General features: G+C 38.1%; 1 protein-coding gene across 1 annotated transcript; it reads left to right on the forward strand.

Annotated features, from left to right (window-relative positions):
• Positions 1-1,898: 1,898 nt before the first annotated feature.
• Positions 1,899-27,322, forward strand: LOC308263453 (protein EURL homolog; the record flags this gene model as incomplete). Its single annotated transcript, XM_080696473.1, has 4 exons — positions 1,899-2,025; positions 20,376-20,912; positions 25,424-25,486; positions 27,156-27,322. 4 exons carry the CDS (start codon positions 1,899-1,901, stop codon positions 27,320-27,322), a joined length of 894 nt encoding a protein of 297 aa, XP_080552599.1.
• Between the last annotated feature and the right edge of the window lie 657 nt (positions 27,323-27,979).

A 27,979-nucleotide genomic window follows, 5' to 3' on the forward strand; every position in this document is an offset into this window, starting at 1 on the left:
CAGCTACAAGTTGATTGTGCAGAGGAGTCACCCGGGGATCTTGTTAAACTCCAGGTTCTAATTGAGGAAATTGCGGGTAGGATGTGATATTCTGCACTTGTAACGGGACATTATGTGATGTGGATGTTGCTGGTTTATCCACTACACGGTAAGTTGGATGGATATAGATCACTTTGCTATGACACCAAGGGCTTTTATCAAGTGTCAGTTTGAAACAGAAGTTTCTGATATCTATGGAATCCCTTCCTTCTGCCGGTTCAAGAATACCTACATGCAGAATGACAATTCAGCTCTCTGCATTTTTGCGAATGTAAACAGAAGAGGTGCTTATGACATAACGGAAAACAGTGGTCTCAGGCTACACCATGAGTTTCTACCCAACTTGAGTTAGACACTTCCTGCGCTGTTGTGAAGATTAAGACAGAAAATGTAAGTGAAAGTATTACATAAAGTGTAACCAAAAAAAAAAAAAAAAAAAAAGTGGAGCAGAGCTTGAGAAAGAGGCGAAACCTAAACAGAAGAGTGTAAGACTTCGAGATTCCCCCAACCCCGTGGGTGGCTAAGGAATGTACCATATTATGGGGCAGAGTACCTCATTTAATCTATAAATAAAGAAGCTCCTGAACTGAAAATTATTCTTAAATCAAGATACATAAAATACCAAATCTTCTCGCATGATAGAAGTTAACCGGCACCTCGCTGCAAGTTCAGCGGTAGGTTTTTTTTTTTTTTTTCGGTTTTTTTTTTTTTTTTTTTTTTTTTTTTTTTTCAGCGTCCAGGTTTAAAACAAAGTCTCCCTCCCCAGGCACCTCCATCTCTTTCTCCCACCCACCCGCACTTTCCTGCCCCGGGGCAGTAGTTTCCACCGGCCGTGGGGGAGGTAGTAACAGACTCATCTATTTCTGCGCCTCGAGGAGGGGGGGGTGCGAGGAGCCACGTTCCAGGGATCGGTAAATATCCGGCTGCGAAGACCGAAGGTCTCTGTCGGGCGGGAGAGCGGCGGCCTGGGGGCTGCCCCGCGCAGGACCGCGCCCCGAGCCGCGGCGGGGCGCAGCGCCCGCGGCCCCCCAGCCCCGGGTCCCCCCGCGGCCCGCGCGGATGGCGCCGGCGGAGCGGAGGGCGGGCCCGCGCCGCTGCCTGGGCTGCGGCCGAAACAATAGTGGAGGAGCCCGAGCCGGGAGGGCTGCGCGGCCTCGGAGCAGGACGGTAAAGACCCCGCGGCGCGGCCCGGGAGCCCGAGCCCCTGCGCGCCCGGGCCGGCGGACGGACAGACCGACGGGCTCCCGCCGCCTGCGCCGAGCGCGCCATCCCCGAGGCCGGCGGGACCCAGCCCCGAGCTGCGATGGGCGGCGGACCCGGCCCCCGACTCCCCGGCCCGGGACCCCGAGCCCCGGGCGCCGCCCCACGTGCATGTTCCCGCCGCAGACTTTGGGTGGGGAGCTCGCCGCGCGGAGTTAGCGAAGCCCAGCCGCGGTCCCCACCGTGAAGTTGGCGCGGCAGCGTCCGGAGCTGGTCCTTCTTTCAGCCTCCCAACAGCAGCGTGAAGTTGGTTGGCAGAATCCAGCAGCTGAAAAGGCCTGGCCTCGGCTCCCAGTGCCTGATTTTTTTTTTTTTTTTTTTTTTTCGGGATTCAGGGACCAAGAGGGAGGACTAGAAGAAGACCAGCAGAGATCCTGTTTTCAGAACCCCTTCGCCCAGTAAAAATGGGGATGGGGGTCCCCTATTGCAGGGCTTTTATTAGATGGCGTCTTTCTTCTTTGAAAAGTGTGATTCCACACTTATGGGGCTGGTGCGAGGAGTCTGTTTTTATTTCCTAGAAGTTCTCAAATATTGCATACCGTGATGGCCGGTCCTGGAAATTGTGTAACTTTGCTTTTCTCTTTCTTAATAGGAACACTATGATCGGAGAAGAGCAGTTTGTCAACATTGATTTGAATGATGACAACATCTGCAGTGTTTGTAAACTGGGAACAGACAAAGAAACACTCTCCTTCTGCCACATTTGTTTTGAGCTAAATATTGACGGTAAGGTCACAGTAGAGTTTAATTTCGTGGTGTCGACTTTACACAGCTAATTTATGGGGAACTGGTTATAAGGTAAAACTATTATTTCCTGAATGACAGGGAATCATGCTAAGTATGGAGATCTGTTGAAATGGGAGTTCCTGGAAACGAAGCTGGAGTTATGAATTTAAGAGAAATATTTATTTTTAAGCACTTAGAATACTAATCTCATTTTTTGCTAATATCAAAATAAGGCATGAGTATTATCTGATTAATGTGTTTTTTGGTTGAGAACTTATTGTGTTCTCATTTTAACGTGTGTGTGTGTGTGTGTGTGTGTTTTATACTAAGAACTAACATAACCATTTATATTGATGGGTGTGTGTGTGTGTGTGTGTGTGTGTGTGTTTTATACTAAGAACTAACATAACCATTTATATTGATGGGCAAACATTATTTTATTCCTTTGGGCCAACCATGCTAGGGCCTCAGTATGGTGAGTCCGACCTTCTCCCTCACCCCCAAGGTGATCCTGTCAGCCAGAAAAATGCTTCCTAAATTTTAGATAACCTCTTCTCAGTGATCAGACACACCTTCAGTAATTTTTAACAACTAAAAAGATTTTTAAACTTTCTTAACAGTATCACCCAGAAATATGGGGAAAAGTTCTCTTATTGAAGGTATTTGAGTGGGTACACAGTTAACATGTCCATGAATATCAATCCTTTACTTCCAAGACAGATGTGAAATATATTTTCTTAATCTTGACATTGTGATATTAAAACTGATTTTTTTTTTTTTTTTTTTTTTTTTGCGATACTAGGGATGAAACCCAGGGGCATTCTACCTCTGAGCTACAACCCCCACCCTAGTTTTTCTCCTGTATTTTGAAACAGTCTCACTGAGTTCAAAGGGCCTCACTAAATAGTTGAGGCTGTCTGTGAACCACAATCCTCCAGTCTCAGCCTCCCGAATGCTGGGATTGCTAGCGTGCACCACCACGCTGGGGAAAACTGATTTTTTTTTTTTTTTTTTAAGCTGTGAGTCATGCTAGAGAGAAAACCTTAATGTTCCTGCAAAAATAAAAGTTTGCTGGTAATTGGAGTTGCTACTATCAGCAGAGAGATTTTATTAGACCTTCAGATTTCAGGCAGTTTCAAAACAACATTTTATTTTTCTTGGACTATGTATGTGAAAATTTTCATGATCTTTATTTTTTCTATTTATTAGGAGATAGAAAATGTTCTTAGAGTGAAAACACACACACACACACACACACACACACACACACACACACTATGATTATATACCTTGAAATTCCAGTTAAGACTTGTTTCAGAAATGCTGTAGTCGCCAGATAGTATGTGATGATTCATCATGAATTTCCTGTGAGTTACCTAGAATACCTATAACTTTGGCTGTAATAAATGTAGTAATTATGACTAATTTTAAAAAGATAACTTAAAAATATTCTTCTGTAGCATTTATCATATTCTTACGCTAGAGTGAAAGATATAAATTAATGTTCTTTGGTAATAGAGTTGACCCTTGGTATTCTGAAGTACTATAAAAGTTCACATTTGGGTAGGCAAAGGCATTAGTAATTATCCATCTCAAACCCTGTATTTAAACTGAGGGCCAGATAGCTGGGACTGCTCGAGGTTGCTATAGTGGTGGTGCCTAGCTGTTTTTATATGTCAGGCATTTACTGTGAGCAGTTCTGTACAAGGCTTCAGATAATCCTTACATGGATTATCTTATTTAACTCAAAATAGCTCTGGGATGTCTACTGTTATTACTCATTTTAATGTGATGAAACTGAACCTTCCAGACCTAAGAAAGGGACTTTGAAGTCACGGAGCTAATGATTGACAGTTCTGGGCTTTGAAGCATACTGTCTGGTTCTAGTAGATGTGATCTTAATTCACTGATCTGCTGTCAATAGTTGTTTGAATTATAAGGCTCATGTTAGAAACCTGTGCTCCTGAATCCCAGTTGGTTATGATTGTTGTTTATTCACCTGGCTTTTACTAACCAGTTCTTCCTGCTAAGCCATTAGTAGATTCATGCTGTGCAATTTTTGCAAAAACTAAACGTGTGTGTGTGTGTGTGTGTGTGTGTGTGTGTGTGTGTGTGTGTTTGTGTGTTTGTTTTACTAGAGGTCGAACCCAGAGACACTTCACACTACACCCCCAGTCCTATTTTTTATTTTGAAACAGGGTCTCACTAAGTTGAAGAGGTCCTCATTAAGTAGCTGAGGCTGGTCTTGAACATGCAATCCTCCTATTTCAGATAGGAAAAATTATCTGAAAAATTATAGATCAGAATCTTCTCAATTGTTTCAATTTTCAGCTCAAAAATATACATTTGTAGAAAAAAGAAAGGAAAGGAGTAAACTGAATCACAAATTTTCAGTTTTTATATCAGTGTACAGGTTTTTAAAATTCAGTGGAAAAGGAGTAATTATATTCCAGGTAAATCGTTGGGTATATCCTTTGTTCATAAGTCTTTTTAAGCGTTTTTGAAGTTTTCTTTCTGCTATCAAGTTCTCAACAAGAACTTGGTAGCAGAAAGTCAACAGACTGAAGTATGAGAACAACTTAATAACATTTAACTCTACCAGTTTTGTGTAATTTTCTTTGTGGTATGGTAGTATTTTGGTTGTTTGGTTTCTTGGCTTACCAGTCACTCACTAAATTTGTTCTAAACCATTCTGCTTTTTTTTTTCTCTCCCAAAGAAGTTTAGTAAAAAAAAAAAAAAAAAAATGCTCTTGTGGAATAATAAGAGTTAAGCTAGTTTTGAGTCCACACATTTGTTGTAAATAAAAATATTTTATGTCTTAGGAGTTGTTTACATTGAATCAACCCTGGTCTCGTAAATCAACTGGCCTCTTGTTTAAAAGCTTTGTTCATGCATATGTTTATAAAATGAAAACAAAGGAAGAAAGAAATAACAAAAGACAGTCTAATCTTGTTGGAGAGATTGTTGGACTGTCTCTGTGTTATATTTATTTAGGACTTTCAGTAGTTAAAAGGAAAGATTTTTAACTTTTTTTCCCATGAGTAATATACACTGGGGACCTAAAAGATGCACTTTGAGGACTCAGCTGTTTTTAACTGTTCACAAGGTAAATTTTTTTAACCTGTAATTCATCATTGGAATAATTAGTCTACTCCTAGGATTAGGAGACAGATGCACATACTTCCCATTCCATGGCCTAACCTTGACCCTAAGACGTAAATTTCCTTTTACCTATGGGCTAAACATGACCCTAAGACACTAAACTTTTTCACAGATGTTAACAACCAAATAATATACATCTATGTGGAAAAAAAAAAATCTCTATCAAGCTATTCACTACTGTTTCCTCAGCAGAGAAGGCAGCCCCGAGTAGGCAGGAGCATCCGTGGTAATGGCATTCAACTGTAATATAGTAACACTCAAAAAATGAGATGAGAGGGGGAAAGATCCAGGGCCCCAATACTGTTGCTTCGTATTTTCTGCTTTTGTTTTATGCCAAAAAATTTTGCAAGTATTTCTTAAGTTATTTCTACCTTCTCTGATATTAAAACTTGCTTTCTTTTCTTTGGAGAAAAAACTTAAAGATGGGGCCGATTCCTGTTATCCCAGAGTTTTCATTGTAAGTTGACTTTACTAGTTGATGAGTAAGCACATATCTAGCTGCTGTCTGTGTAGTTTATCTTGGACTTCTTTCTCCCTAACTGTTCTCCCCTCTGTTTGTAATTCCCTAAGGCTATGGAATAAGTCTGTCTTATTTATTAGTGTTTAATCAGCCGTGGCACAGAACTGGTAAAGAGTAATGAAGGAGTATTTGATCAATTAAAGATGACTTTAGAGGGCTGCCTTCCTTTAAACTTAAAGTGAAACATTGTACATTCACCGAATTTCAAGAGATCTTTTTGGAATCTTCTAAAAGTTTTGTGAATCTTACTAATAGATGGGCTTGATTTCCTATTCTGAAGAAAAATTTAATATAGCTAATAATATTAATAGTGATTTGGGGTATCTTATTTAATCAGGAGGATGAAAAACAGTATTTTGCCCCATACACAGAGCAAACATTTTTTGGAGGGAGAGAGGGAAATGAGGAATGAAACCAGGGACATTCTACCTCCAAGCTACATCCCCAGCCCTGTTTTATTTTTTATTTGGAAATAGGGTTTTGCTAAGTTGCTAAGAGTCTTGCAGGGTTGTTGAGGGTGGCATAGAAAACCCTTCTGTCTCAGCCTCCCAAGTTCTGTGATTATGGGTGTACACCACCACCCTGGCTAGCAAATAATTTTAACAGTGCTGTCTTTAGAATGAGTTTTCTGGAATCATTTGACATGGCGTAACTATTTCTGGACAGCACAGTAGGGTAGTATAGCCTCATAATGGTGGCAGAGAGGCATTTGATTATCCCAAATGCTTTTTCCATCATTGATAAAGATAAGCTCTTTAAATAATTGATTTAAAGTTGAAAACAAGCAGAATATACAACCCAGAATAGCCTATTAATAAGACTATTATAATTATAAAGAATTTATTTGAATACATAAACTTGTGGTTCAGAATCAATTTATTATAATATTCTGACAAAAATGAGAAATGTTTTATAAGATATATTAAAAGAGATTAAATCTAAGTTTAGTACTTAAGACAGAATTATTCCCAATAAAGGATATAGTTTTCTTGGTTGAAATATTTTATAACTTTTTGGAGAGTTAACAAAGAGAAATTAACTGCTCAGAAATAAAAAGTAATTTTTTTATTTATCCAAAGGTGCAAATAATAATGGCCTGTGAAGAAAGTGCATAGATGGGTTTATCTCTAAAGGAAGTGAAGTGTCACCTAGTTGGAAGAAGCTAGTCCAACTGTTGCTTAATAAATATGTAAGAGATTGATACTTCCAGATAGATGCCTTATCTAAATCATAGCTGGGTATTGCTTTCTTGGCATTGTTCACTTTATATGCATTGTTTTGTTTCATTCTTAATACAACTATATAAGATAGGTGCTGTGTTATCCCATTTTGATAAGTAAGAGTAGAGTCTGGGTAACTTGTCCAAAATTACAGTTTAGCAGTTTAAACCCATGGTCTCTTGACTTGCAAAAAGCCCAACTACTTAAATAATTTATGCTCCCAAAGAAAGTTTCACAGACTCTCAGACAATAAGATAGGAGTTGAATTACATAAGTGTGAATATTCAAGCAACAAACAAAATGAAGATCCTAAGAGATGCTTAATTTTTTAAAAATAATTTCTACCCATGATATTATTTAATTAATACACATTCTGTGGAATAGCCAAAAACAACCATTCCTGATGGCAGGAATCTGAGACAATCTAAAAAAAAAAAGTAATCTGCCAGAATCTTCAATGTAATTTAACAAATTATACAAAAGGATGATGAGGGAAGCGAAAATGTTAACCATTTTTAAAAAAGGAAAGGAAAAAATAATCAATGTAGAGAGGAACTTCCCCTTTTTCCCCCTCAACCATAATACTTGTATGCATTCAGAGTCTCTTCTTTCTCTTCTCCAAATTTCTTCTTCAGCCTCTTGCTTTCACCAGTGACCTCTTGCTGTCAACACAACTGTTTTCATGTTTGTAACAATTGCTAAAGACTGATATTTAGCATTTCTCTCTTTCTTGAAATACTGCCTGGATTCTGTGATAATAGCTCTGGCTACTTATTTCTCAATTTTCTGTTGTCTTTCCAGTTCATTGCCCATTATAGGTCTCTCCTTGAATTCTGTCTCTATCTTATCTTCTCATGTGAGAAGTAATGTCTTTCACAGTAATGGCTTCAGCTGTACCTCTGCAAGCTTGGTAACGTTGGCTGGAACTCTACAAACTATCACCAAGCCAAATCTTTTTCCTAAGCAGTAGACTTTAATATCCAACCTCCTGCTAGACATCATGAACTAAGTTTATCTTCTATATACACTTGCATCTTATATGTTATTTATTACTAGTTCACATGGAACTCCAGGCCCCACCTCCTAGAGATGGTTGAGTGACTAGAGATCTCTAATTGAGTTAAGGAATTTGTATTTTAATAGGAATCCCAGCAGACTTAATGCAGATGATCTGTAGACTGATTTCTTCAGGATTTAACGTATAGAGTCCTAGAGGCATTGTGAGTTAGGACTGAAACTAGGTTTTCCAATTTGCAAACTGAGCTATGGGCTCCCAGAGGCCCTGTCGCCCTCCCCCTCATTCAGTTCATATAATCTGTGCCTGGCTCCTGTTGGTTCTCTCCATCCTGCCACACCTTAATTCAAACCTCCTTATCTACATTAAGAAGATCTACTTCACTTCATTCACTGACTTTATCCCCTCTCCCTCATCCTTACCTCACATTTATAGCTCTACTCCCTCACTACCACCAGCAATGAGTGGTAGATATTTGATCATGTCATTCATTTTCTTACAGCTCTTCACTGAGTCCTTGTCGTTTTCTTCAGGTTAGGCTCTTAACTTGCCAGTGTCGCATGTAAGACATTTCATGAACAAGCACCTGCTTAACCCCTTGCCTTCATCGTTTATTACCCATCCAGAGGTGCTGTCAGCCACTCATGGCCCCTTCTTCCTGTCTGACTTACATGCCTCTGGTTATTTAGTTCCCTCTGTCCTAAATACCATTGACTTTTCCTTTCTCCTCATATGCAGCTGTTTAGCTTTCAGGGTATGTGTGTTAAATAAGAAAGAATGATAAATAAGATCATTGCCTATGTCACCAGGGCTTTTGTAAGGCTAAGAAAAGATGATGAATATAGGAACCCCATGTAAATAGAGTGAGGCAAATGTTAGAATTTGTTTAGATTGAAATATAGAAGGACTTGTTTCATCTTTTCCAGAAATACAACTAAAGGTACTGACTGCTACGATTGGCTTATATGTCGAAGCACTTTTCATTAACAGAGAATTAGGTAGTGCTGAGGAGGTTTGAAATCGATGCTGAGCTGGCCTTTCCGTGCTGTGGTTTTCGATGGATTTTTCTGCTCCAGCTTCCCTCGTTTCCCTCTTGTAGCAGGTGCCCGGCAAGTGCTTTCACTGGTGTTTTGTTGTTCTTTTTTTGATATGGATTTTGTTCATTGAACATCTTTTCTCCTGCTCCCTCCACAGTCTTGAGTCTCGAACAAGAATTGCCAGATAAAACCCTGCTGGGTTTGTGATTTTGCTTTGCCGCAGGCGGGCTGCTTTCATTTGAGAGTTAAATACTTTTGTTTGCTAGCTACATGGTTGGGCTAAGTGAATTCTCACAATCCAAAGGAAGAATGAGAAGCTAGGGTGTTTTAAAAATGAGTGCCTTTTGCCATTTCAATATCTAAATCCTTTTCCTTTCACTTTGGCCGCTGGAACACACAGTACAGTACCTAAAGCCTAGTTTGTCTTTGACTAAGGAATGCTGTGGTGTTCTTTTATGAGCCAAAATGTATTTCTTCATAGGCACTTTTGCAACTTTTTTTTTTAAATTTCACGACTTAAAATGATAAGATCTTGTTTTTCCCAAAGTCGTTTGCTTTTGTCATTGAAAAAGCAAAGTATACCTATGATATGATAATTAAAATATAAAGGCAAAAATTATAATCACACTTATTTACTAATAAACTAATATTTTTCGTGTGCTATACTTCCAAATTTTTTATAATGGTACACATGAAGAGGGGGCAAATTGAAATAAAAAAATGAAATTGCATGCCATTTAATTACCAGGTTTTTTTTTTTTTTTTTTGGTGGTATTGGGGTTCCTGGAAGCCCTTTTACCTCCAAGCTACACTCCCAGACCTATTTTTACATTTTTTTTTATTTGGAAACAGGGTCTCCTAAGCCGGCTGGCTTCGAACCTGCGCGATCCACCTGTCTCTGCCTCCCAAGTGCAGGGATTACAAGCGTGCGCCACCACGCCCGGCTAATTACCAGTTTTTATTTCTTCTATTAAGAACATCTTTTTCATATCAGTAGGCAAAATTTTACATTAATTTTTTTACTTTTATTTTTTATTAATTAATTTTTTATTTTTTTATTTTTGGTGGTACTGGGGATGGAACCCTTCTACCTCCAGGCTACACTCCCAGACCTATTTTATATTTTTATTTGGAAACAGGGTTTCTTAAGCCAGCAAGGCTGGCTTCGAACCTGCATGATCCTCCTGTCTCTGCTCCCAAGTGCAGGGATTACAAGAGTGTGCCACCACGCCCAGCTACCATATCAATTTTTTTTAAGGTTGCATCCCTTTGTATCATAGTTTGTTTAAACCTGTATCCCATCGATGACTGTTTAGCATTCTTTGAATTTGCCAGTGCTAAAATGTTCTTATCCATCTTTTTTACTTTTCTGATTAAATTTCTATTCTGTTGTAGTTTAAATTCCCGGAGGCAGGCTTACAGATGAAAGACATGCCCCAATTATAGGCTTATCATTTATTTTAATGTCTTCCATTACTACTAAATTGATACCATGTAATCTGTCATTTTAAAAAAAACCATTCAATTCATCATGGGAAATTTTCATTGTACCTTAGTTGTTTAACTCCTGTATTTAGATCAAAGTTCTTTTTACCCTAAAATTACTGTGATGCGCTCATGACAAATCATGGTATTTAAGGACATTAAACTCAATTTAAAATAGAATTTAGGCCCTAGGTATAAATCAGTGTGTCATTGCCCTCAAAACAACTTTCTGTTCTTGTATCTGTGTGCAGGTAGCATCATTTTAAAAGAAATGCTTATAGGAATGTGATTGAAATACAGATCAGCTACAGTGTATATTGCAGAAACACCACATGTATGTAGTGTTTGCCTGCATGGTGATTTCTTACTTCCCTTTTAGCTTTTTTCAGAGACTCGTCAATTATTGCTTTCTCCCTTTTTTAGCTTTAGTTTTCTTACTAAGTGGTGGTTATGTTGTAAGGATTTTCTCAAATCAGCCTTAACTTTTACCATTTATTACTATCGTAGTAATTGGATGATAAATGCTTTACATTCGCTAGCTAATATGTCTCTTCACTAAATGCTATTAGGAGATGAGCATGGTGGTGTACACGTGTAAACCCAGTGACTACAGGAAGGAGGCTGAGGCAGGAGGGCTAGGAATGGGTTTAGATTCTCATGTTAATCTACTAGTAAGGCTTCAAAAAGAAGTGGTGCTGTCTTCTTCCCATTTCTACTTTCCAGTAACATTTTTCTTAATGAAATACCTATAGACAAACTGCCCTGTCCAGTTCACTAGCCTGGCCATGATATGATTATTTAAATTTAAATTAGGGTGGGGTGGCACACACCTGTAATCCCAGTACTTGAGAGTGTGAGACAGGAGGATCACAGGTTCATGGCCAGCCCCAACAATTTAGCAAGGTACTCTCCAAGACAGTCAGATCCTGTTTCCAAATAAAAAATAAAATAGGGCCAAGGGTGTAGCTCAGAGGTAGAATGCCCCTGGGTTCAGTCCCTATCACCACAAAAATAAACACATAAATTTAAATTAAATTAAAAGTTCAGTTCCTAAGTTATACTAGCTATATTTCAAATGTGAAGTAGCCCCTGGTAGCTAGTGGCTACTGTACTCGATAAAACATGTCCATCGTCACAATAAGTTCTGTTGGGCATTACTGGTTAAAAAGCAGGTAGCTTAATTAAGGAGTAGATTTGAGTGCAGATTGTTATTTTTTATACTCTTTTGGCAATAAACGGTTGTTATGTAGGTGTGCTTCCCCAGTTTTCCAACTGTTAGAATGAAAAAGAATTTACTGAGATTTTTTTTTTTTTTTTGACAAGTCTTTGCAATTTTTTCATCCTGTCAATATAAGAACCCCATTCTACTTTGGTTTTCTTGGTTATTTGAGATTGGGGTATATCTTAATATTATCTCTCTGAACTCTTAGCTCACTAAAATTGGCCCTTATAATATATTTCTTGGGGACTTAGCTGATTTTATTAATTGTTTACTCCTTCTCTTACCACACACAGAAATGTTAATGTGGCATAAACATCCCTAAGCTGTCTAAAGACCACCTGTTGGTATATCTTTCTTTAGGGCAGTAATTCTCAATGTGGAAAAGCAAGTTATTGAACCCATCTGTTTATTGGCTTAGTGTGCTTGCCAGTAATCCCATCTGCTACCACTGCAGACATAAGCAAGTACCTTTTACTTTCAAACAGTTTGTTGGGTACTTGAATATGGCAGACAATTTAAATCATTGTAGTGGCTCTTGAGTTAGCTAAAGGCATGAAGGGAAAAGAATGGGAGAATCCCTTATCATAGTTCTCTTAAAGGCCCATAGAACAACTGATAAAAATTTCTAAGAAGCACAAACCTATTATTCTGTAGTGGACTCAGCAAGTAGGTGTTCCAGCTACTCACTTTTAGTTCCATGACAGGATAGACAATTTGAGCATCATCTCACAACTGGCAGTGCTTAGCAACAGATAAGACAGTCCTAGCTTTTCTTGACTCATGCTTGCTCATCAGACGCATAGTAATCTGGTCAAACTGTGTGTCAAAGCAGTATTTACACTGCAGCAATCCAGACCTATATCATGGGTATTCATAATTCAGTGCAGGTGACCTGGCATTGAACCAGAGCTGTGAGATCACATTCGTTAAGGTAGTGATAAGAACTCTTTATATACCCACCCCCCAGAACTGTTTTGAATTGAAGAACATGTCTTATTTCTATATAGTAGCTACTCTGAGTACAAGCCATTTGCTGCCAGGTTTTGTTTTTTTTTTTTTTTTAATGAGAGAAACTGAGAATTGTATGCAAATCTCATATTTATTCTTGTTAAGACACTTGGGGACCACAACAAACCTCGTCTGCAGTATCGGTCCAGTCTTGAAGCTGTGGATGTGCCACCTCTTCTTAAAGAGCTTTTTCCTCTACTCTTTATCATAAATAGTTATTTGCTTCCCCAAACAAATAGTTTTTCAATCCTTTCCGTCTTTCCTAGTGCAGCTGATAGGTTCTCTTCCCATTGTTACAATTACACTTGTTAAGGGAAGGTATAGTATTGGTACTTACTCTCAACAACCCATGTGTTGTATGCAGGGGCTTGTGCGCCCTCTCTTAGCAACCAAGGAGAGATCATCATAGGAAAAACTCCCCCCAAGTCTTGGGAACTTACTTAAGTTGGATAAAATGTGGGCTACCATAAGCAAGATTTTGAAGCACACCACATGATTGTTGAACAAGTGTTTGTCATGTTTGATGGCGCATAGGCTGACAGTTTTTTTTTTGCAGCATGTTAACAACCTAGAACTTAGAAGCACAGCTCAATTTTCTTGCCTTATTTACACATTAAGAAACAACACACAAACCTACCATTTTCAAGACCCATACTGCCAGTTCTCTACTTCTGCCCAAGATACGCGGTAAAAATTGCTCTCTTGTGCTCAGAAGTCTCTCGCTGATGTGCTAGATGTATGACAACTTGGCATCCGACTACCGGTTGTATTACATTTGCTCTACCTGTGGAACAGCGAAGGAAATAAATGCCTTCCTTTGGTTGGAATATGAAGTATGTAATCAAATTCAAAATAAAGTCTGGTTGACAACAACTAAACATGGATATAAGGCAGTCAGATGGTGTGAGTCAAGAATGTGTGAAATATAAAGCTGTGTAGCATCGGTGGGGAGAGTGCCATTTGACGGGACCAGCTGGTGAAGCATCAGGAAAAGACTGCTTAGCTCACTTCACGATCACCACATCAAAAATAAGGTCTCCAAGACGTTAGGAGTAAAAGCAGAGGAAATGGGATATATGGCAGAACTTATTAAGTGTTTTCGTTTTTGCAGCTTTTCTTTTTCAATGCCATTTGGAGTGTCGCCTTTGTTAGGAAGAAAAATTGTGTTACTACAATAGGCAGATTAAGTATACACAGAAAAAGCTTTAATTTTAAAAGTGACAGTGATAGGTAGAGATAAATATCTACACTTGAGTAACTTTTGCCCTTTTATGGGTTTAGCCAAGTTTTCATAAAACAGTTTGTCTTAGAGAGTGAAAGAATAGAAGTGTGGTGTTAGCATGCCAGATGGGTTAGTGGGAGGGTTTTCAAAGTATGTAAGAATGGTATATATAAAAAATCTAGGATAAAAGTGGGAAAAATATAAAAGAAAGCTGTTGAATAGGAACAGTTTAACTTTGTAAAATACCACTTTGCATACAGAAATTTTTAAGCATTATCTAGCTAGAAGAAACTAGTACTTTAAAAATATCAAGCCAGGCCTGGTGGCACACACTTGGAATTCCAACATTTGGGAGGCTGAGATGGGAGGATTGTGGTTTACAGTCAGCCTCAGCTACTTAGTGAGGCCCTTTGCAACTCAGTGAGTACCTGTTTCAAAGTAAAGAATAAAGAATAGGGCTGGGGCCGGGTGTGGTGGCACAAACTTGTAATCCCCGCTTGGGAGGCAAAGACAGGAGGATCATGCAGGTTCAAAGCCAGCTGTGCTGGCTTAAGAGATCCTGTTTCCAAATTTAAAAAGTATAAAAATAGGTCTAGGAGTGTAGCCCGGAGGTAGAAGGGTTTCCAGGAACCTCAGTACCACCAAAAAAAAAAAAAAAAAGAATAGGGCTGGGGGTGTAGCTCTGATGTAGAATGTCCCTGGGTTCCATCCCCAGTAGCTAAAAAAAAAAGAAAATCAACTTAACTACTAATGACTGCCTATTAAGATCTTAGTTCACTTATAATAATGACCTCTTGACCCAAAAAAAAAAAAAAAAAAAAAGTGGCACTAGGTTTCTTTGAGGCATGTTTTAATAACTAAGATGTCAATTACATTGGTCTTCAAATTTTCCATTAGCAAGAAAATTGTGCAGTCTTTGAACTGGTTTGGAAATTCCTTATAACTCAGCTCCTCCAAAGTATCCACTTTTTAAACTACATTTAAATTCATTTCCTTTTAAAGCTACTTAGGAAACAATTAGTACTCAGAGCTATTTACACTTGTAAATGCAATTAAAATTGAGAAGTCAGTTACAAAACTCCGCTGAGGTCTCTGATAATAGCAATAGTTGTTTCTCCCATATTAATTTGAAATGAGGTGGAAAAATAAAATTATTTCAGAGTTAATAAAGTGACATGTATATTTTCAATTAAGTGAGCTACTTACATTCTTTTCTAGATTAAGAAGTAATTTGTTTAATTATATGAGATAGTCAATTTATTTTATTTAAATATTTGTTGTCTGTGTTGCATGAGGTTTTTGTTGTTGTTGTTGGTAGTGGTGGTGGTGGTACTGGGGATGGAACCCTTCTACCTCTGGGCTACATTCCCAGACCTATTTTTATTTATATTTTATTTGGAAACAGGGTCTCCTAAGCCAGCAAGGCTGGCCTTGAACCTGATTGATCCTCCTATCTCCGCCTCCCAAGCACAGGGATTACAAGCATGCGCCACCCACACCTGGCTGCATGAGATATTTTAAAGTGTATTTATGAAATATTTTTGAATTGATCTTTATTTTTTTATTTTATTTATTTATTTATTTTTTTTTTTTGGTGGTACTGGGGTTCCTGGAAGCCCTTCTATCTCCGGACTACACTCCAGACCTATTTTTACATTTTTATTTGGAAACAGGGTCTCCTAAGCCATCACGCACGGCTGGCTTCGAACCTGCGCGATCCTCCTGTCTCTGCCTCCCAAGCGCAGGGATTACAAGCGAGCGCCACCACGCCCGGCCCTGAATTGATCTTTAAAATTTAGTCAAGTTTAAAATGTTTAGTTGAGCTGGGTGTGGTGATGCACCATTGTAATCTCAGTACTTGAGAGGCTGAGACAGGACGACCACAGGTTTGAGGCATGTTTGAGGCCAACCTCGGCTACTTAGGGAGGACCTCTGCAACTTATGGAGACCCTGTTTGAAAATAAAGAATAAAAAGTAGAACTGGGGATGTAGTTAGGAGGTAGAATGTCCCTGGGTTCAACACCGAGTACTGCTAAATAAAAAAATAAATTTTTAGTATAATTCAATAACTTGGCTAAAAAAATTAGAGATGGAGAGGTGAATGAATGAACTACAGTTTTCATGGAACAGTCCTCTTTTTGTAGGTACCGTATGTCAGTTTCCGCTTAAAAATATATAAATTTAGTAGATGTTTATGATTCTCTTGGCAGATTGAATGATGCCACAGGAATACCATTTCTGTAATAGTGCCGCTCAGCCATTCTTTGAACTAGTAGCCATTACACTAAATACAGGAGTAACTTGACTGGAAGATCCACTTAATTCTTTGAGTAGCCTAGCAGAACAACCCATCCTGGTTCCCTTGCTAGTATAGGTACAACCTCATTGCTGTAGACCACAAATGATCATTGGTAATAAGGTTTGTTTGAGATTTTTTTTTTCTTCAAATATAGTTTTAATTTTCCTTTACTCACTTACCTTTTTGAGGACCTGCTGTAGGCTAGACTCTGTGACACTGAGAATGCATGTGAGTGAGATAGATACATGGTCTCTTTTTCAGAGAACTCACCCTCTAGCAAGACATAGAGGATAGTAGAGGTAGTTGTAAAATGCACACCTATAATATCAGTACTTAAGAGACTGAAACAAGATTACAAGTTCACAGCCATAGCAATTTAGCAAGACTCTGTTTCAAATATATAGGCTGGGCCGGGCAGTGGTGGCTCAGGCTTGTAATCCCTGAGCTTGGGAGGCGGAGAGGGAGCCAGCTTCACTGGCTTAAGAGACCCTGTTTCCAAATAAAAATATAAAAGGTCTGGGAGTGTAGCCGGAGGTAGAAGAGCTTCCAGGAACCCCCAGTTCCACCAAAAACAAAAACAAAATAAAACAAATATATATATATATATATATATATATATATATATATATATATATATATATATACACACACACACACACACACACACACAGGCTGGGAGTGTCGTTTGGAGGTAGAAGTCCACTAAGTTCCTAGTACCACAAGAAATTATCTAACTAACCTAAATGTATAGGTTAGAGAAAACTTCTTAGAGGAAGTGAAAACTAGGCCCAGATTTTCAGTGGGACTGGTAATGGAGTGAAAAAGAAGGTTACAGTTGGTCGGTTTTATGGGGAAACAATCTAGTAAGACGGACAGAAGAACATCTGCGATTAGGGGAGGGAAGGGCTCTTAAAAGACACTCAGGTGTCTTCTTTGAAGTAGTTGGTGCCAGGCTCAATAAGAGTTTGGGGTTTGAATGTTAAATGGAGATTTGAGGCGTTTCATTCAGATGGAGTGAGTCTGCGGAGTCCGTAGAGGTATCTTAAGTGGAAATGTCCAGGAGAAGGCTATATAAATAAAATATATATTTAGAAATCTTGCTCATGACACTTTTTGTCTTTTATGGGAATTTTTTCTCCTGAATGTCTGAACTTTAAGTTTATTTTGCAATATATATTTTCAAAATAAATTGACTTGTACTGTGGTTTGCTGTTCACATCAGCTTATTACTTATATGCTTATAATCTTATGATTATCTCTGTTCCTGTTATTGACCTGGGGGGTTAATTAAAGGTTAAGAAAATTATTTATGGAGAAAAAAACTTTGTATTACAAAAAAGCAACATTGGATAAAAGAAAACCTTTAACTTTTAAAGTTCAGATTATTCTATTGAATATTTTCTTTTGTTTTAGTACTAGGGATTCAAGCCAGGGGCATCCAACCATTGGGCAACCCCACAGCCCTTTGTTTTTAATTTTGAAACAAGGTCTCACTAAGTTGCTGAGAGCCTCACTAAATTGTTGAGGCTGGCCTCGAACCTGAAATCTTCCTGTCTTATCCTCCCAAGTACAGGGATTACAGGCCTGTGCCACAACACCCAGCAAACTGTTGTATAAGCAAAGCTCTGGAATATATCAGTAAATCAGTTGTTTCATATAATTATTTTTAATACAATTGCTGAAGGTTTTACATGAGTATCAAAAATACCACAAAAATTTAGCCATATATATTGTTTTCGATAGCCTGTTTTAGAGCCTTTTTTTTAATATGCTAAAGAATGCTCACTAATGTAGAATAAAGGGAAAGCTTATACAGGCACAAGTTAGACCTGTGGCTGTGGATTAAAAGTGAAACATCTGTCTGGAGGGGTTAGCTAACTGTTGGCGAGACCTCATAGAGTTTGCAGAGAATAATGAAGCTCTCATAAATTTTCTAAAATTAGTAAAGGTAAGCAAGTTTTAAGTTTTTTCACTATACCTGGTTTCCCCCAAAAAATGATGACTAAAATAGTAAAATAGATATGTTTTTGTCTTACTTATGGTCTAAAGCATAGGTAACAAAACTTTAAATGTTTCATTAAACTTAGGCTTGCAAATTTTCTTTTTATGTTACTTTACCTAGTTTTGACATGTAGAGCTTATCAAGTAGAGCTCTGAGATTTGCATGTAAGTATCCTAATGTTTTTGGAAACTTGGCGTAATCAGACAATAACTGGTAGAAATATGTAGATACACACAATTGCAAGATAAATAAAAAAAGTAGTAAATAAAACCAGTATTAAGTTTTAAGCAGTTTTCTTTCTTCCCTATTGGAAGAAACAAGTTCACATGTTTGTACCTCATAAGAGTAGTTGTTCACATACCTATAATACCAGTATTCAGGAAGTATGCTCATGTAAATAACGTGAATTTCAAGGAAACTGGTAGTTAATTTAGCGTAATTTGGGCAACCTCAGCAAGTCCCACCATTGGTTAATGTTGTATCTTTTTAGAACAAATTAAAATTTTTTTAGAATTTTTTGGTGCAGTATATTTATACCGCACCAAAGTGTAGTGAGATTCGAAGTGATATTATTGATACATGCGCACAACAGCTCTTGGTGTGGCTCCCTTCTGACTCCATCCTGCCAGCTCCCTCCTCCTTCCCCAGACATGTTAGCAGTGTCCTTAATGAGGCATTCCTGTATGCACATGATGTTATTTGGTCTGTTTTCTTCCTCAAGAGTCGCTTTTCCTTCCCCTCCTCCCCTCCCTATCCCAATCTTCCACTGTTAAAACATAAATTAATATTGATAAGCACTTTTATACCTGATTTGATACCGCCAAAATGCAAATATTTATTTTATTATTAGTGAAAATTTGGCGCTCCTTTAATAAAATTACAATTTCCATCTTTAAAAGATGAATAGGAAAAGTAATTTTATTCTGATCATCTAAAAAGTTTTTTTTTTAATCCAGTACCTGAGTGACTGTCCACTTACTCCATTTTCAAAACCAGCTGGATTTAGATACACACAATTGCAAGATAAATAACTAATTATTAATTGCAAATAAATAAATAACTGGTCAGTGCGGGTTACTTTCTAACTCCACATCTCTGACCTACCTTCAGTGTAAAGGCAGTGCCGTTTTACCTTAACTGGAATCTATGAAGGTGTATTCTATATTTTGAAATGCTATATATCTGAAAATGTATTCTAAATTTTAAAAAACAAGATAGAATACTTACACACAATTAGGAAATTGATAGATATTGAAGTGTTATATAAATATTTTCAGTATTTGTGGTTTGTAGTGAATACTTGCAGAATTATACTAGCTCTTGTAACTTGGCAGATTGAATTTACAGTTAATTCACTTCTTTTAAATGATAAAATTATCTTGATAAAGTCAGTAAATAAAAAGTGAAAATGTAAAGTGTTAGATGCTTTCATTTTCTTACTTAAAAATAAATCTAAGCTGGGTGTGGTGGTGCACGCTTGTAATCCCTGTGCTTGGGAGGCTGAGACAGGAGGATCGCACAGGTTCGAAGCCAGACTCAGCTACTTAGTGAGGCTCTCAGCAACTTAGTGAGACCCTGTTTTCAAATAAAATAGAAGATAGGTCTGGGAGTATAGCCCGGAGGTAGTAAGCCCCTGTGTTCCACCCCAAGTACCACCAAAAAAAAAAAAAAATCTAAACAATTAATTAACTTTTTAAGGCTTTAATTAATGTGTAATTTGAGAACATGATGTACTTCTTGTGTTCTTTTCTTGGAGGGAAATAAAAACTTTAGCATTTCTCTCTTTTGAACCTTGTAGAAGAAATTTTTACAAGAGTGCACTTCAGGGAGATTAGTAAAGAAAGCATTAATATAAAGGCATAGAGGCAAAGATTGCTGGTGTTGGTAATGATTTTTTATATTGTATACAATAAACCTGTCTCTGGATTAAGGTTGAAATCAAATCATGAAGTTCTTAGAAAGTATTCGCTAGTCATAAGAATATTGCTGAATATATAGTTAAATTGAAGCACAAATTATTAGGCCACATTATATGTTATTAGTGATAAGTTTGGCATTTCTCCTCTGATTAAAAACTATTTGATACTCTTAGATTTGTATATTCTTAGAGCAATTTATAAATGAAAAGTTTATTGAGTCTTTCTTTTTTTCTTATAGGAGTACCAAAATCTAACCTTTTGCACACCAAATCATTAAGGGGCCATAAAGACTGCTTTGAAAAATACCATTTAATTGCAAACCAGGATTGTCCTCGATCTAAGCTTTCCAAAAGTACTTATGAAGGAGTTAAAACCATTTTAAGTAAGAAGATAAACTGGATTGTACAGTACGCACAAAATAAAGATCTGGACTCAGATTCTGAATGTTCTAAAAACCCCCAACATCACCTGTTTAATTTCAGGCATAAGCCAGATAAGAAATTACTCCCACAGTTTGACTCTCAAGTACCAAAATATTCTGCAAAATGGATAGATGGCAGTACAGGTGCCATCTCAGACTGTACACAAAGAATTTTGGAACAGAGGGAAAACACAGACTTTGGGCTTGGCATGTTACAAGGCCCAGGTGCCTCTTTATGCCACGACACTGTATTGTGGCCTCATAGTCACAGCCAGGCACAGAAAAAAGAAGAGACCATCTCCATTCCAGAGGCGAATGTCCAGACCCAGAATCTACATTACAGCAGAGAAGAATGTAAGTCAAATGGGAAGAAAAGTAAAGAGTGGTTTGATATGATGGGGGAGGGAGGTTTGGAGGGGTTGGGTTTGGGTTTTGTTTTTGTACATTTTCATGTTTGCATTAGGAGTCAAGAATTTTGATTTAGAATCATAGATTTGTTAAGCATAGTACTTAAATGGCAGATTTGCCTCAACAAAAAAGTCTTTGAAGTGCATTCTGTAGATACTCCTAAATACATCCCAAGCATTGGAGTTCAGCAGTCCTATCATTAGTTTTGCCGTGTGTGTGTGTGTGTGTGTGTGTGTGTGTGTGTGTGTGTGTGTTATTGGGGGGTGTAACCCAGGGAAATTCTACCTCTTAGCTACACCTCCAGCCCTATTTTATTTTGGATCATAGTCTCACTAAATTGCGAAGGGCCTCATCCGATTGCTGAGGCTGGCTGTGAACCTGTGATCCTCCTGTCTCAGTCTCCCAAGTTGTGGGGTTATAAGCATTCACCACCACAGCTGGCTTTGTTTTGCTATTTTAAGTGATTACACTGAATGGAATCAGCAAACGGAATTGGAGAGTTGAGGTTTTATACAGTTCAGAAGTACAGCCTCAACTACTGGGTAACGTATGTAGTCACACAGCTGATCCATACAATGGAGGTGCCATTTAAAAGCCAAAGGCTGACATTTTACAAAAGGCTAAAAGATAATGTATGCATTTATTTTAAAAGTAGAAAAATGACTTTTTTGAGGTAATTTTAATTGGCTGTAAAGCAAATTATTTTTGAAGTAATTTTAATTGGCTTTAAATCAAATTATTTTAGACCCAAAGGGACCTTGAATATCTTTTTATACAACTTATTGATTCTATATGCAAATTATCTAAATTATCTAAGGTTGTTCAACTGGATAGACAAATTGACTTTTCAGACTTTACTTTAAAGTAGTGTTTTCAACCTGTGGGTCATGAAGTATGTATTGCTTAATCAAAATTAGCTTGATGGGTAGCTTTTTTTTTTTTTTTTCTCTTCAGTATTGGGGATTGAACGCAGGGGCATTCTATGTCCAAGCTACACACCAGTCCTATTTTTTTCTTCTTTATTTTGAAACAGAGTCTCACTAAGTTGCAGATGCTGGCTGCAAACCTGCAGTCCTCCTGTCTAAGCCTTCCCAAGTACTGGGATTACAGGCATGTGCCACCATGCCAGGCTGATCGGTAGCTTTTAAAAATATGAAATAGGCCGGGCATGGTGGCGCACGCTTGTAATCCCCGCGCTTAGGAGGCGGAGACAGGAGGATCGCGCAGGTTCGAAGCCAGCCGTGCTGGCGTAAGAGACCCTCTTTCAAAAATATAGAATAGGTCTGGGAGTGTAGCCCGGAGGAAGGAGGGCTTCCAGGAACCCCAGTACCACCAAAAAAATAAAAAATATGAAATAGACTATTTAAAGTGGCAAGCTGACATACTGATAGACGGTTCTTATTAGCTGTTTGCACGTCTAAGAGATAGATATTCAGACATATCCTTAGGACAGACCTGGCGATCACAGGGCAGAAGGTGCTGAACCTTCAGAGGCAGAAGCAGGGGCCACGCAGGTGCAGCGGGGGTGCTCTCCAGAATTGTCCCAGCTCTGCTTCACCACAGAAGAGTTCCAAAAGCTCCAATCCCCCACCTTAAACACCTAATTAAGAAAAGATTAGTTCCTAAATTTCTCCATAGTGGAGATTAGTTTAAATATGCAGTTATGTTCGGTCCATTTTTATTCTGACATAGCATTAGAATCCTTTGGGGTTACGAAGCCTTTGATTCCCAGTTTGCAGTACACATCATTTATTTGCTATTAAGTAGTTGATCATTATGTCTTTTTAAATTCAGTCTCTTTAAACCAAGTTGTTAATTAGAGTCACTTGGAGCAGTTCCAAGAATTTTTAATTTTTTTCTCCTCTTCCTGTTCTTTCCCCTTCCCCCCAGTCTCTTTTGGTTCTGAAATGCAGACCTCCTAAGGGGCAGTAACTTATAATTTCTTTGCATGCAAAATTTCAATGAGAAGGTTATTACAGAGCACACCCTCCTTCAGGTGCTTGTAGTAGACGTATTCTTACGCCTGCATACTGATCTCCCAACGTTTGTTTTGTCACGTGTTGGCTATTTTAAAATAGCAGGCAGTATTCGTCTTCTCTCTTATGTAAGCATTAATTATAGTAAAGGAAATGACTACAGATTTTTAAAACCAAGGCCCAATAACTCAAGCAAGTTAGGCCTTACTTCCGCCACTGTCACTGAAGACTGGCTTTAACATTGTCGGACTTCCTAAGAATTTCTGGCTCAGAGCCTCATTAGGATTCCGCAGCTGCCACCGAGGTTTGTAAGTTCATTTCAAAATAAACATCTTTTGCTGAGATGGCAAATAGTCACAGTCACAGTGCCAGGTGGTTGAAAACAAAAATTAAACCATGTTAGAAGATCCATTAAATGAAAAGAAAGGATAAGCTGATGATTGGTTACTTGGTCCATGCTAGTTACAGTTGAGGATCCCCCAAACTTGGGATAGGGATTTTTATATACAGCCTGGAAAGATACTCATGTAATTGAAATCTGCCCCAAAGGGGAAAGGAAGAGAGTGATGCTGACCTTTCTAAGTCATAGACCAAAGTTTGCTGTAGAACAAATATTGAAGGACAAAGAATTTCAAACAAACTCTTCCAACAAAAAAATGTCAGTATTATTAGCCGCGATGCCACGGGTATGAAAGTCCTGCCTTATTTGGGGATTCTTTTTTTTTTTTTTGGTGGTACTGGGGTTCCTGGAAGCCCTTCTACCTCCGGGCTACACTCCCAGACACCTATTTTTTATATTTTTATTTGGAAACAGGGTCTCTTAAGCCAGCTTGACTGGCTTCGAACCTGAGCGATCCTCCTGTCTCCGCCTCCCAAGCGCGGGGATTACAAGTGTTCGCCACCACGCCAGGCTATTTGGGGATTCTGAAAGGTAGCTGTGCAGATGTGGATCAACATTTGTTTAAAATAAAGTATTAATACTCTAAAGTCAAAGAAAATATATTGTTTACATTCTTTAGGTCCAGGAGGGGGTAGAAGAAACTGATACTATGAACTAAGAGCCATAATTTCTTTAATTTTGTTTTTCTGATTGTTAATTATTTTTAACAGTACGTAATTATTGTACGTTGTATGTCACAAGACACTAAAATAAAAAATGAGACTCTCATTTAGACTTTAATTTTTTTATTTTTTAAGATTATCAGGCTTGGCGTGGTGGCGCACGCCTGTATGGGAGGCTGAGACAGGAAGATCGAGGCCAGAGAAGACCTTCAGCAACTTAGTGAGACCCTTTTGCCAGCCGCGCGCGCTGGCTTAGGAGACCCTGTTTCCAAACAAAAAATATAAAAATAGGTCTGGGAGTGTAGCCTGGAGGTAGAAGGGCTTCCAGGAACCCCAGTACCACCAAAAAAAAAAAAAAAAAAAAAAAAGATTATCAGCAGCATAATCATTTATAGAAAATAAAATAAATAAAAGTATCTCCTATTTTTTTCATACATGTTTCTGGCTTTTGAATAGTTTTTGCAAATATGAATAATACAGTATTTATATTGTATATCATAGTTTCAACTGTAGATAATTATGATGCTAATTTTTGATCCTTGGTTTCACCTTTGTATAAGATATAGCCAAGACTGCAAAAACCAAATATATGTGCTTACCGTAGCATGTCTTCAAGTTGGTGGAACATAGTTCAGGGACATAGAAGGGTCTTGATAAATTAAAATCATCCTCTTGATTAAATGTCTGTAAATATTAGAAAAGAAAAAAACATGATCTTGAAGCCAGGCGCAGTGGTTCATGCTTGTAATCCCAGCCCTTGGGAGACTGAGACAAGAGGATTGTAGATTTGAGGCCAGCCTCAGCTACTTAGTGAGGCATTCCAAAACTTAGTGAAACTCTGTTTCAAAAAAACAAAAATAGCCGGGCGTGGTGGCACACGCTTGTAGTCCCCGCGCTTGGGACGTGGAGACAGGAAGATTGCTCAGGTTTGAAGCCAGTCATGCTGGCTTAAGAGACCCTGTTTCCAAATCAAAAAAGTATAAAAAAATAGGTCTGGGAGTGTAGCCCAGAAGTAGAAGGGTTTCCAGGAACCCGAGTACCACCAAAAAAATAAAAAATAGGACTAGAGGTGTATCTTGAAGGTAGACTGCCCCTGGGTTCCAAACCCAGAACCGCAAAAAGAAAAGTGAAATAGAATAGAAGGTAACAGAATCCAGCAGATCTACTACTGATCTATTTCTGAGTATTATTTTTTGGTGAAATTTGCTTTCAGCCGAGGGTATTAGTGTTCCTTGTAGTGGTATAAAATACTTTTCTTACTGAGGTCAGCATTTGAAAACTTCTCCACGCTGGAAGGTCATGAATGCACTCCAGGGTACCACTGAATGTTGTTGGCAGATAATCGCATTTTTAAAAAAATGTAGGCAGCTGATTTTCCCAGTTTGTAGTGGTAGCAATGACTGTATTTCCTTGTTTCAGTGAATTCGATGACTCTTGATGAGGTAGAGCAACTGAACGCAAAGCTCCAGCAGCAAATCCAAGGTAAAGAATCAGTCTCAGTGATTTTTTTCATATGAAAATTTTGACACAGATTTCCTTCAGATTTTCACCAAATGTCCTTTCATGACAGGAAACCATTAGTTTTAGTGGCATTTAAATTTGGGGAGTAGAAATTCAAACTTGCTAGTTTGCAGAGCAAAAAGAACAGTTTTATGAGCTGCTAGGGAAATAGGTCTTTCTACATGGAAAGGGAGACGACAGCTCATCGCTCTTACTAACATTTCATTGATTACCACTGTGCTAGGCAGTGTGTGGGTGTGTTCCTTGATAGTTCTTTAAGTCAGGCAGTATCAGCTCTGGGGTCTTTATTTTTAATTCTGAATAGTTTGAGACTAGTATAGTGAACCCTTTGGCCCATTTTTACCAGTTTCAACTATTAGCAAAGTATAGCTAATTTTTTTTTTCGTCTATTTTTTTTTTTCGTCTATATCTATTCCTTTTACCATACCTCCAACCCCAGCATGGATTATTTTGAAACAAGTTCCAGACAAAATACTTCATTGTCCATGAATACTTCGGGATTTTCACACAATAAAAAAGCTGGTGGTTCCTTCACAGCATCAAATATGCCAACACCAGCAGTCAAGAGAGTTCAGATCACCCAGTTGTCCCCTTTGCTTTTCTTTACATTTTATTCCCATTTAGGTGAGGAAATTGCACTTCAGAGACTAAATTGCTTGCAAAAATTATGCATTCAGTCAGTGGCAGATCAAGGAAACTAACCCCCTGTCTTTTTAACTGCAAAGTTAGTGAGCGCCCAGCCTCTGGGAATAATGAAAATGGTCGCAGTAATAGCAGAAAGAGCAATTTATATTTATCAAGTACTCATTCTGTGTGCTCTACAAGTACGATCTCATTTAATCCTCCCACTAACCCTGTGACATGTTTACTATTGCTATCAAGCTTACACCTAAAAGGAAATTGAAACAGAAAGTATAAATTACTTGCCTGAACTACATAATAGAAACAAAGATTTGAATATTCGGGAGCCCGGTGTGATGCTGCACACTTGTAATCCCAGCATTTGGGGCGCTGAGACGGGAGGATCACACTTCGCAGACAGGCTCAGCTCCTTAGCGAGGCCCTTTGCAACTCGAAACCCTGATTCAAAAATTAGAAAGGACTACAAAATAGGGCTGGGGGTATAGCTCAGAGGTACAGTGCCCCTAGTGGGTTCAACCCATCCCTAGTACCTCAAAAAAAAATTTTTTTTTTTTCAGGTAATCTGATTCCAAAGCCTCTTAAAGGAATTCCCAGACCTGGGTATCAGTGGGCACATCTATGCATAAGTCATATTAAATATTGATTCCACCTGTTTATAGATGCTAATTGAGAAATGGCTGAGCTATAGTGGTAACCACCATTTCTGTTGTGTGTCTGTGGTCACTGCTTATGACTCTTAAGTTTCATTTGTTGGAGAAGAGAGATACAGTGTTCCAGATAACTGTATAAGAAATACAGACTTCCTAAGATGATCAAAACTGATAAGCTTTTAGATTGCAACTGTTTTCTTGGTGTGAAATCCATTTCATTTCTTAAATTTGCCCAATGCATTCATTTCAATACGAGCACTTAAACTTTACTTAAGATGTAAGTCATAAGATTAGCTTTCTGTATACTAAGAATAAAACTGCTTTTTAAACCCCAACAGAAGTGTTTGAAGAGTTAACACAGCAAGTGCAAGAAAAAGATTCTTTGGCGTCAGAGCTCCAAGTCCGTCATGTCGCCATTGAGCAGCTTCTCAAGAACTATTCCAAGTTACCATGCCTACAAGTAGGACGAGCAGGAATGAAGCCACACCGGCCCATGAACGACTGAACTCAACTCACGTTTACTTCAAATCCTTTGCCCTTTTTTGGTCTGCTAGTTGTGCAGACGTTGACATAATCTGAAGAAAGTTATGGTCCATTTTTTATAGATATTAAATTTGCAACACTTAAGGCAGTTTTTTAACATCATTGTGTAATAAAGCAGATCATTATACTCTAGTTTTCTAGGGTTAATCATTTGACTTCATTTTGGGAAATTTTTTTCCCATAATTAGTAAAGGCCCCTTTCTAACTTGTACCACATGTGTCTACTTAAATATAGTCTTATATAGTGTGATTCTATTAAACCTTTTAATGTAATTCACCTGTCAAATGAGAAAACAAAACTCCTGAGATTAGCCTGAATTACTACAGATCATTTATAAGAGGGAAATGGAATTCATAATATCACCTCTTATTTATTATGAGCAATATTTTAATACAAAATTTTTATATATAAAATGCTATTTTGGGTACCTTTTCATTCTCTTTATAAATGTGTATTTGAATGGCTTTGTGTATTTACACTTTCATGTGTGAATATGCTCAACAGTACTTCAGATCACTTCATTTTATTCTCTTAATACAGTGTTTTTACAACTGTTTTGCTTCCCAAAGATAAATGTATTTTGGAGTAGAAATCTAGTTGAATTGTTTTAACTTCTAA

This window comes from Muscardinus avellanarius, assembly GCF_963383645.1.
Source record: "Muscardinus avellanarius genome assembly, chromosome: 5".
NCBI classification, from domain to species: domain Eukaryota; kingdom Metazoa; phylum Chordata; class Mammalia; order Rodentia; family Gliridae; genus Muscardinus; species Muscardinus avellanarius.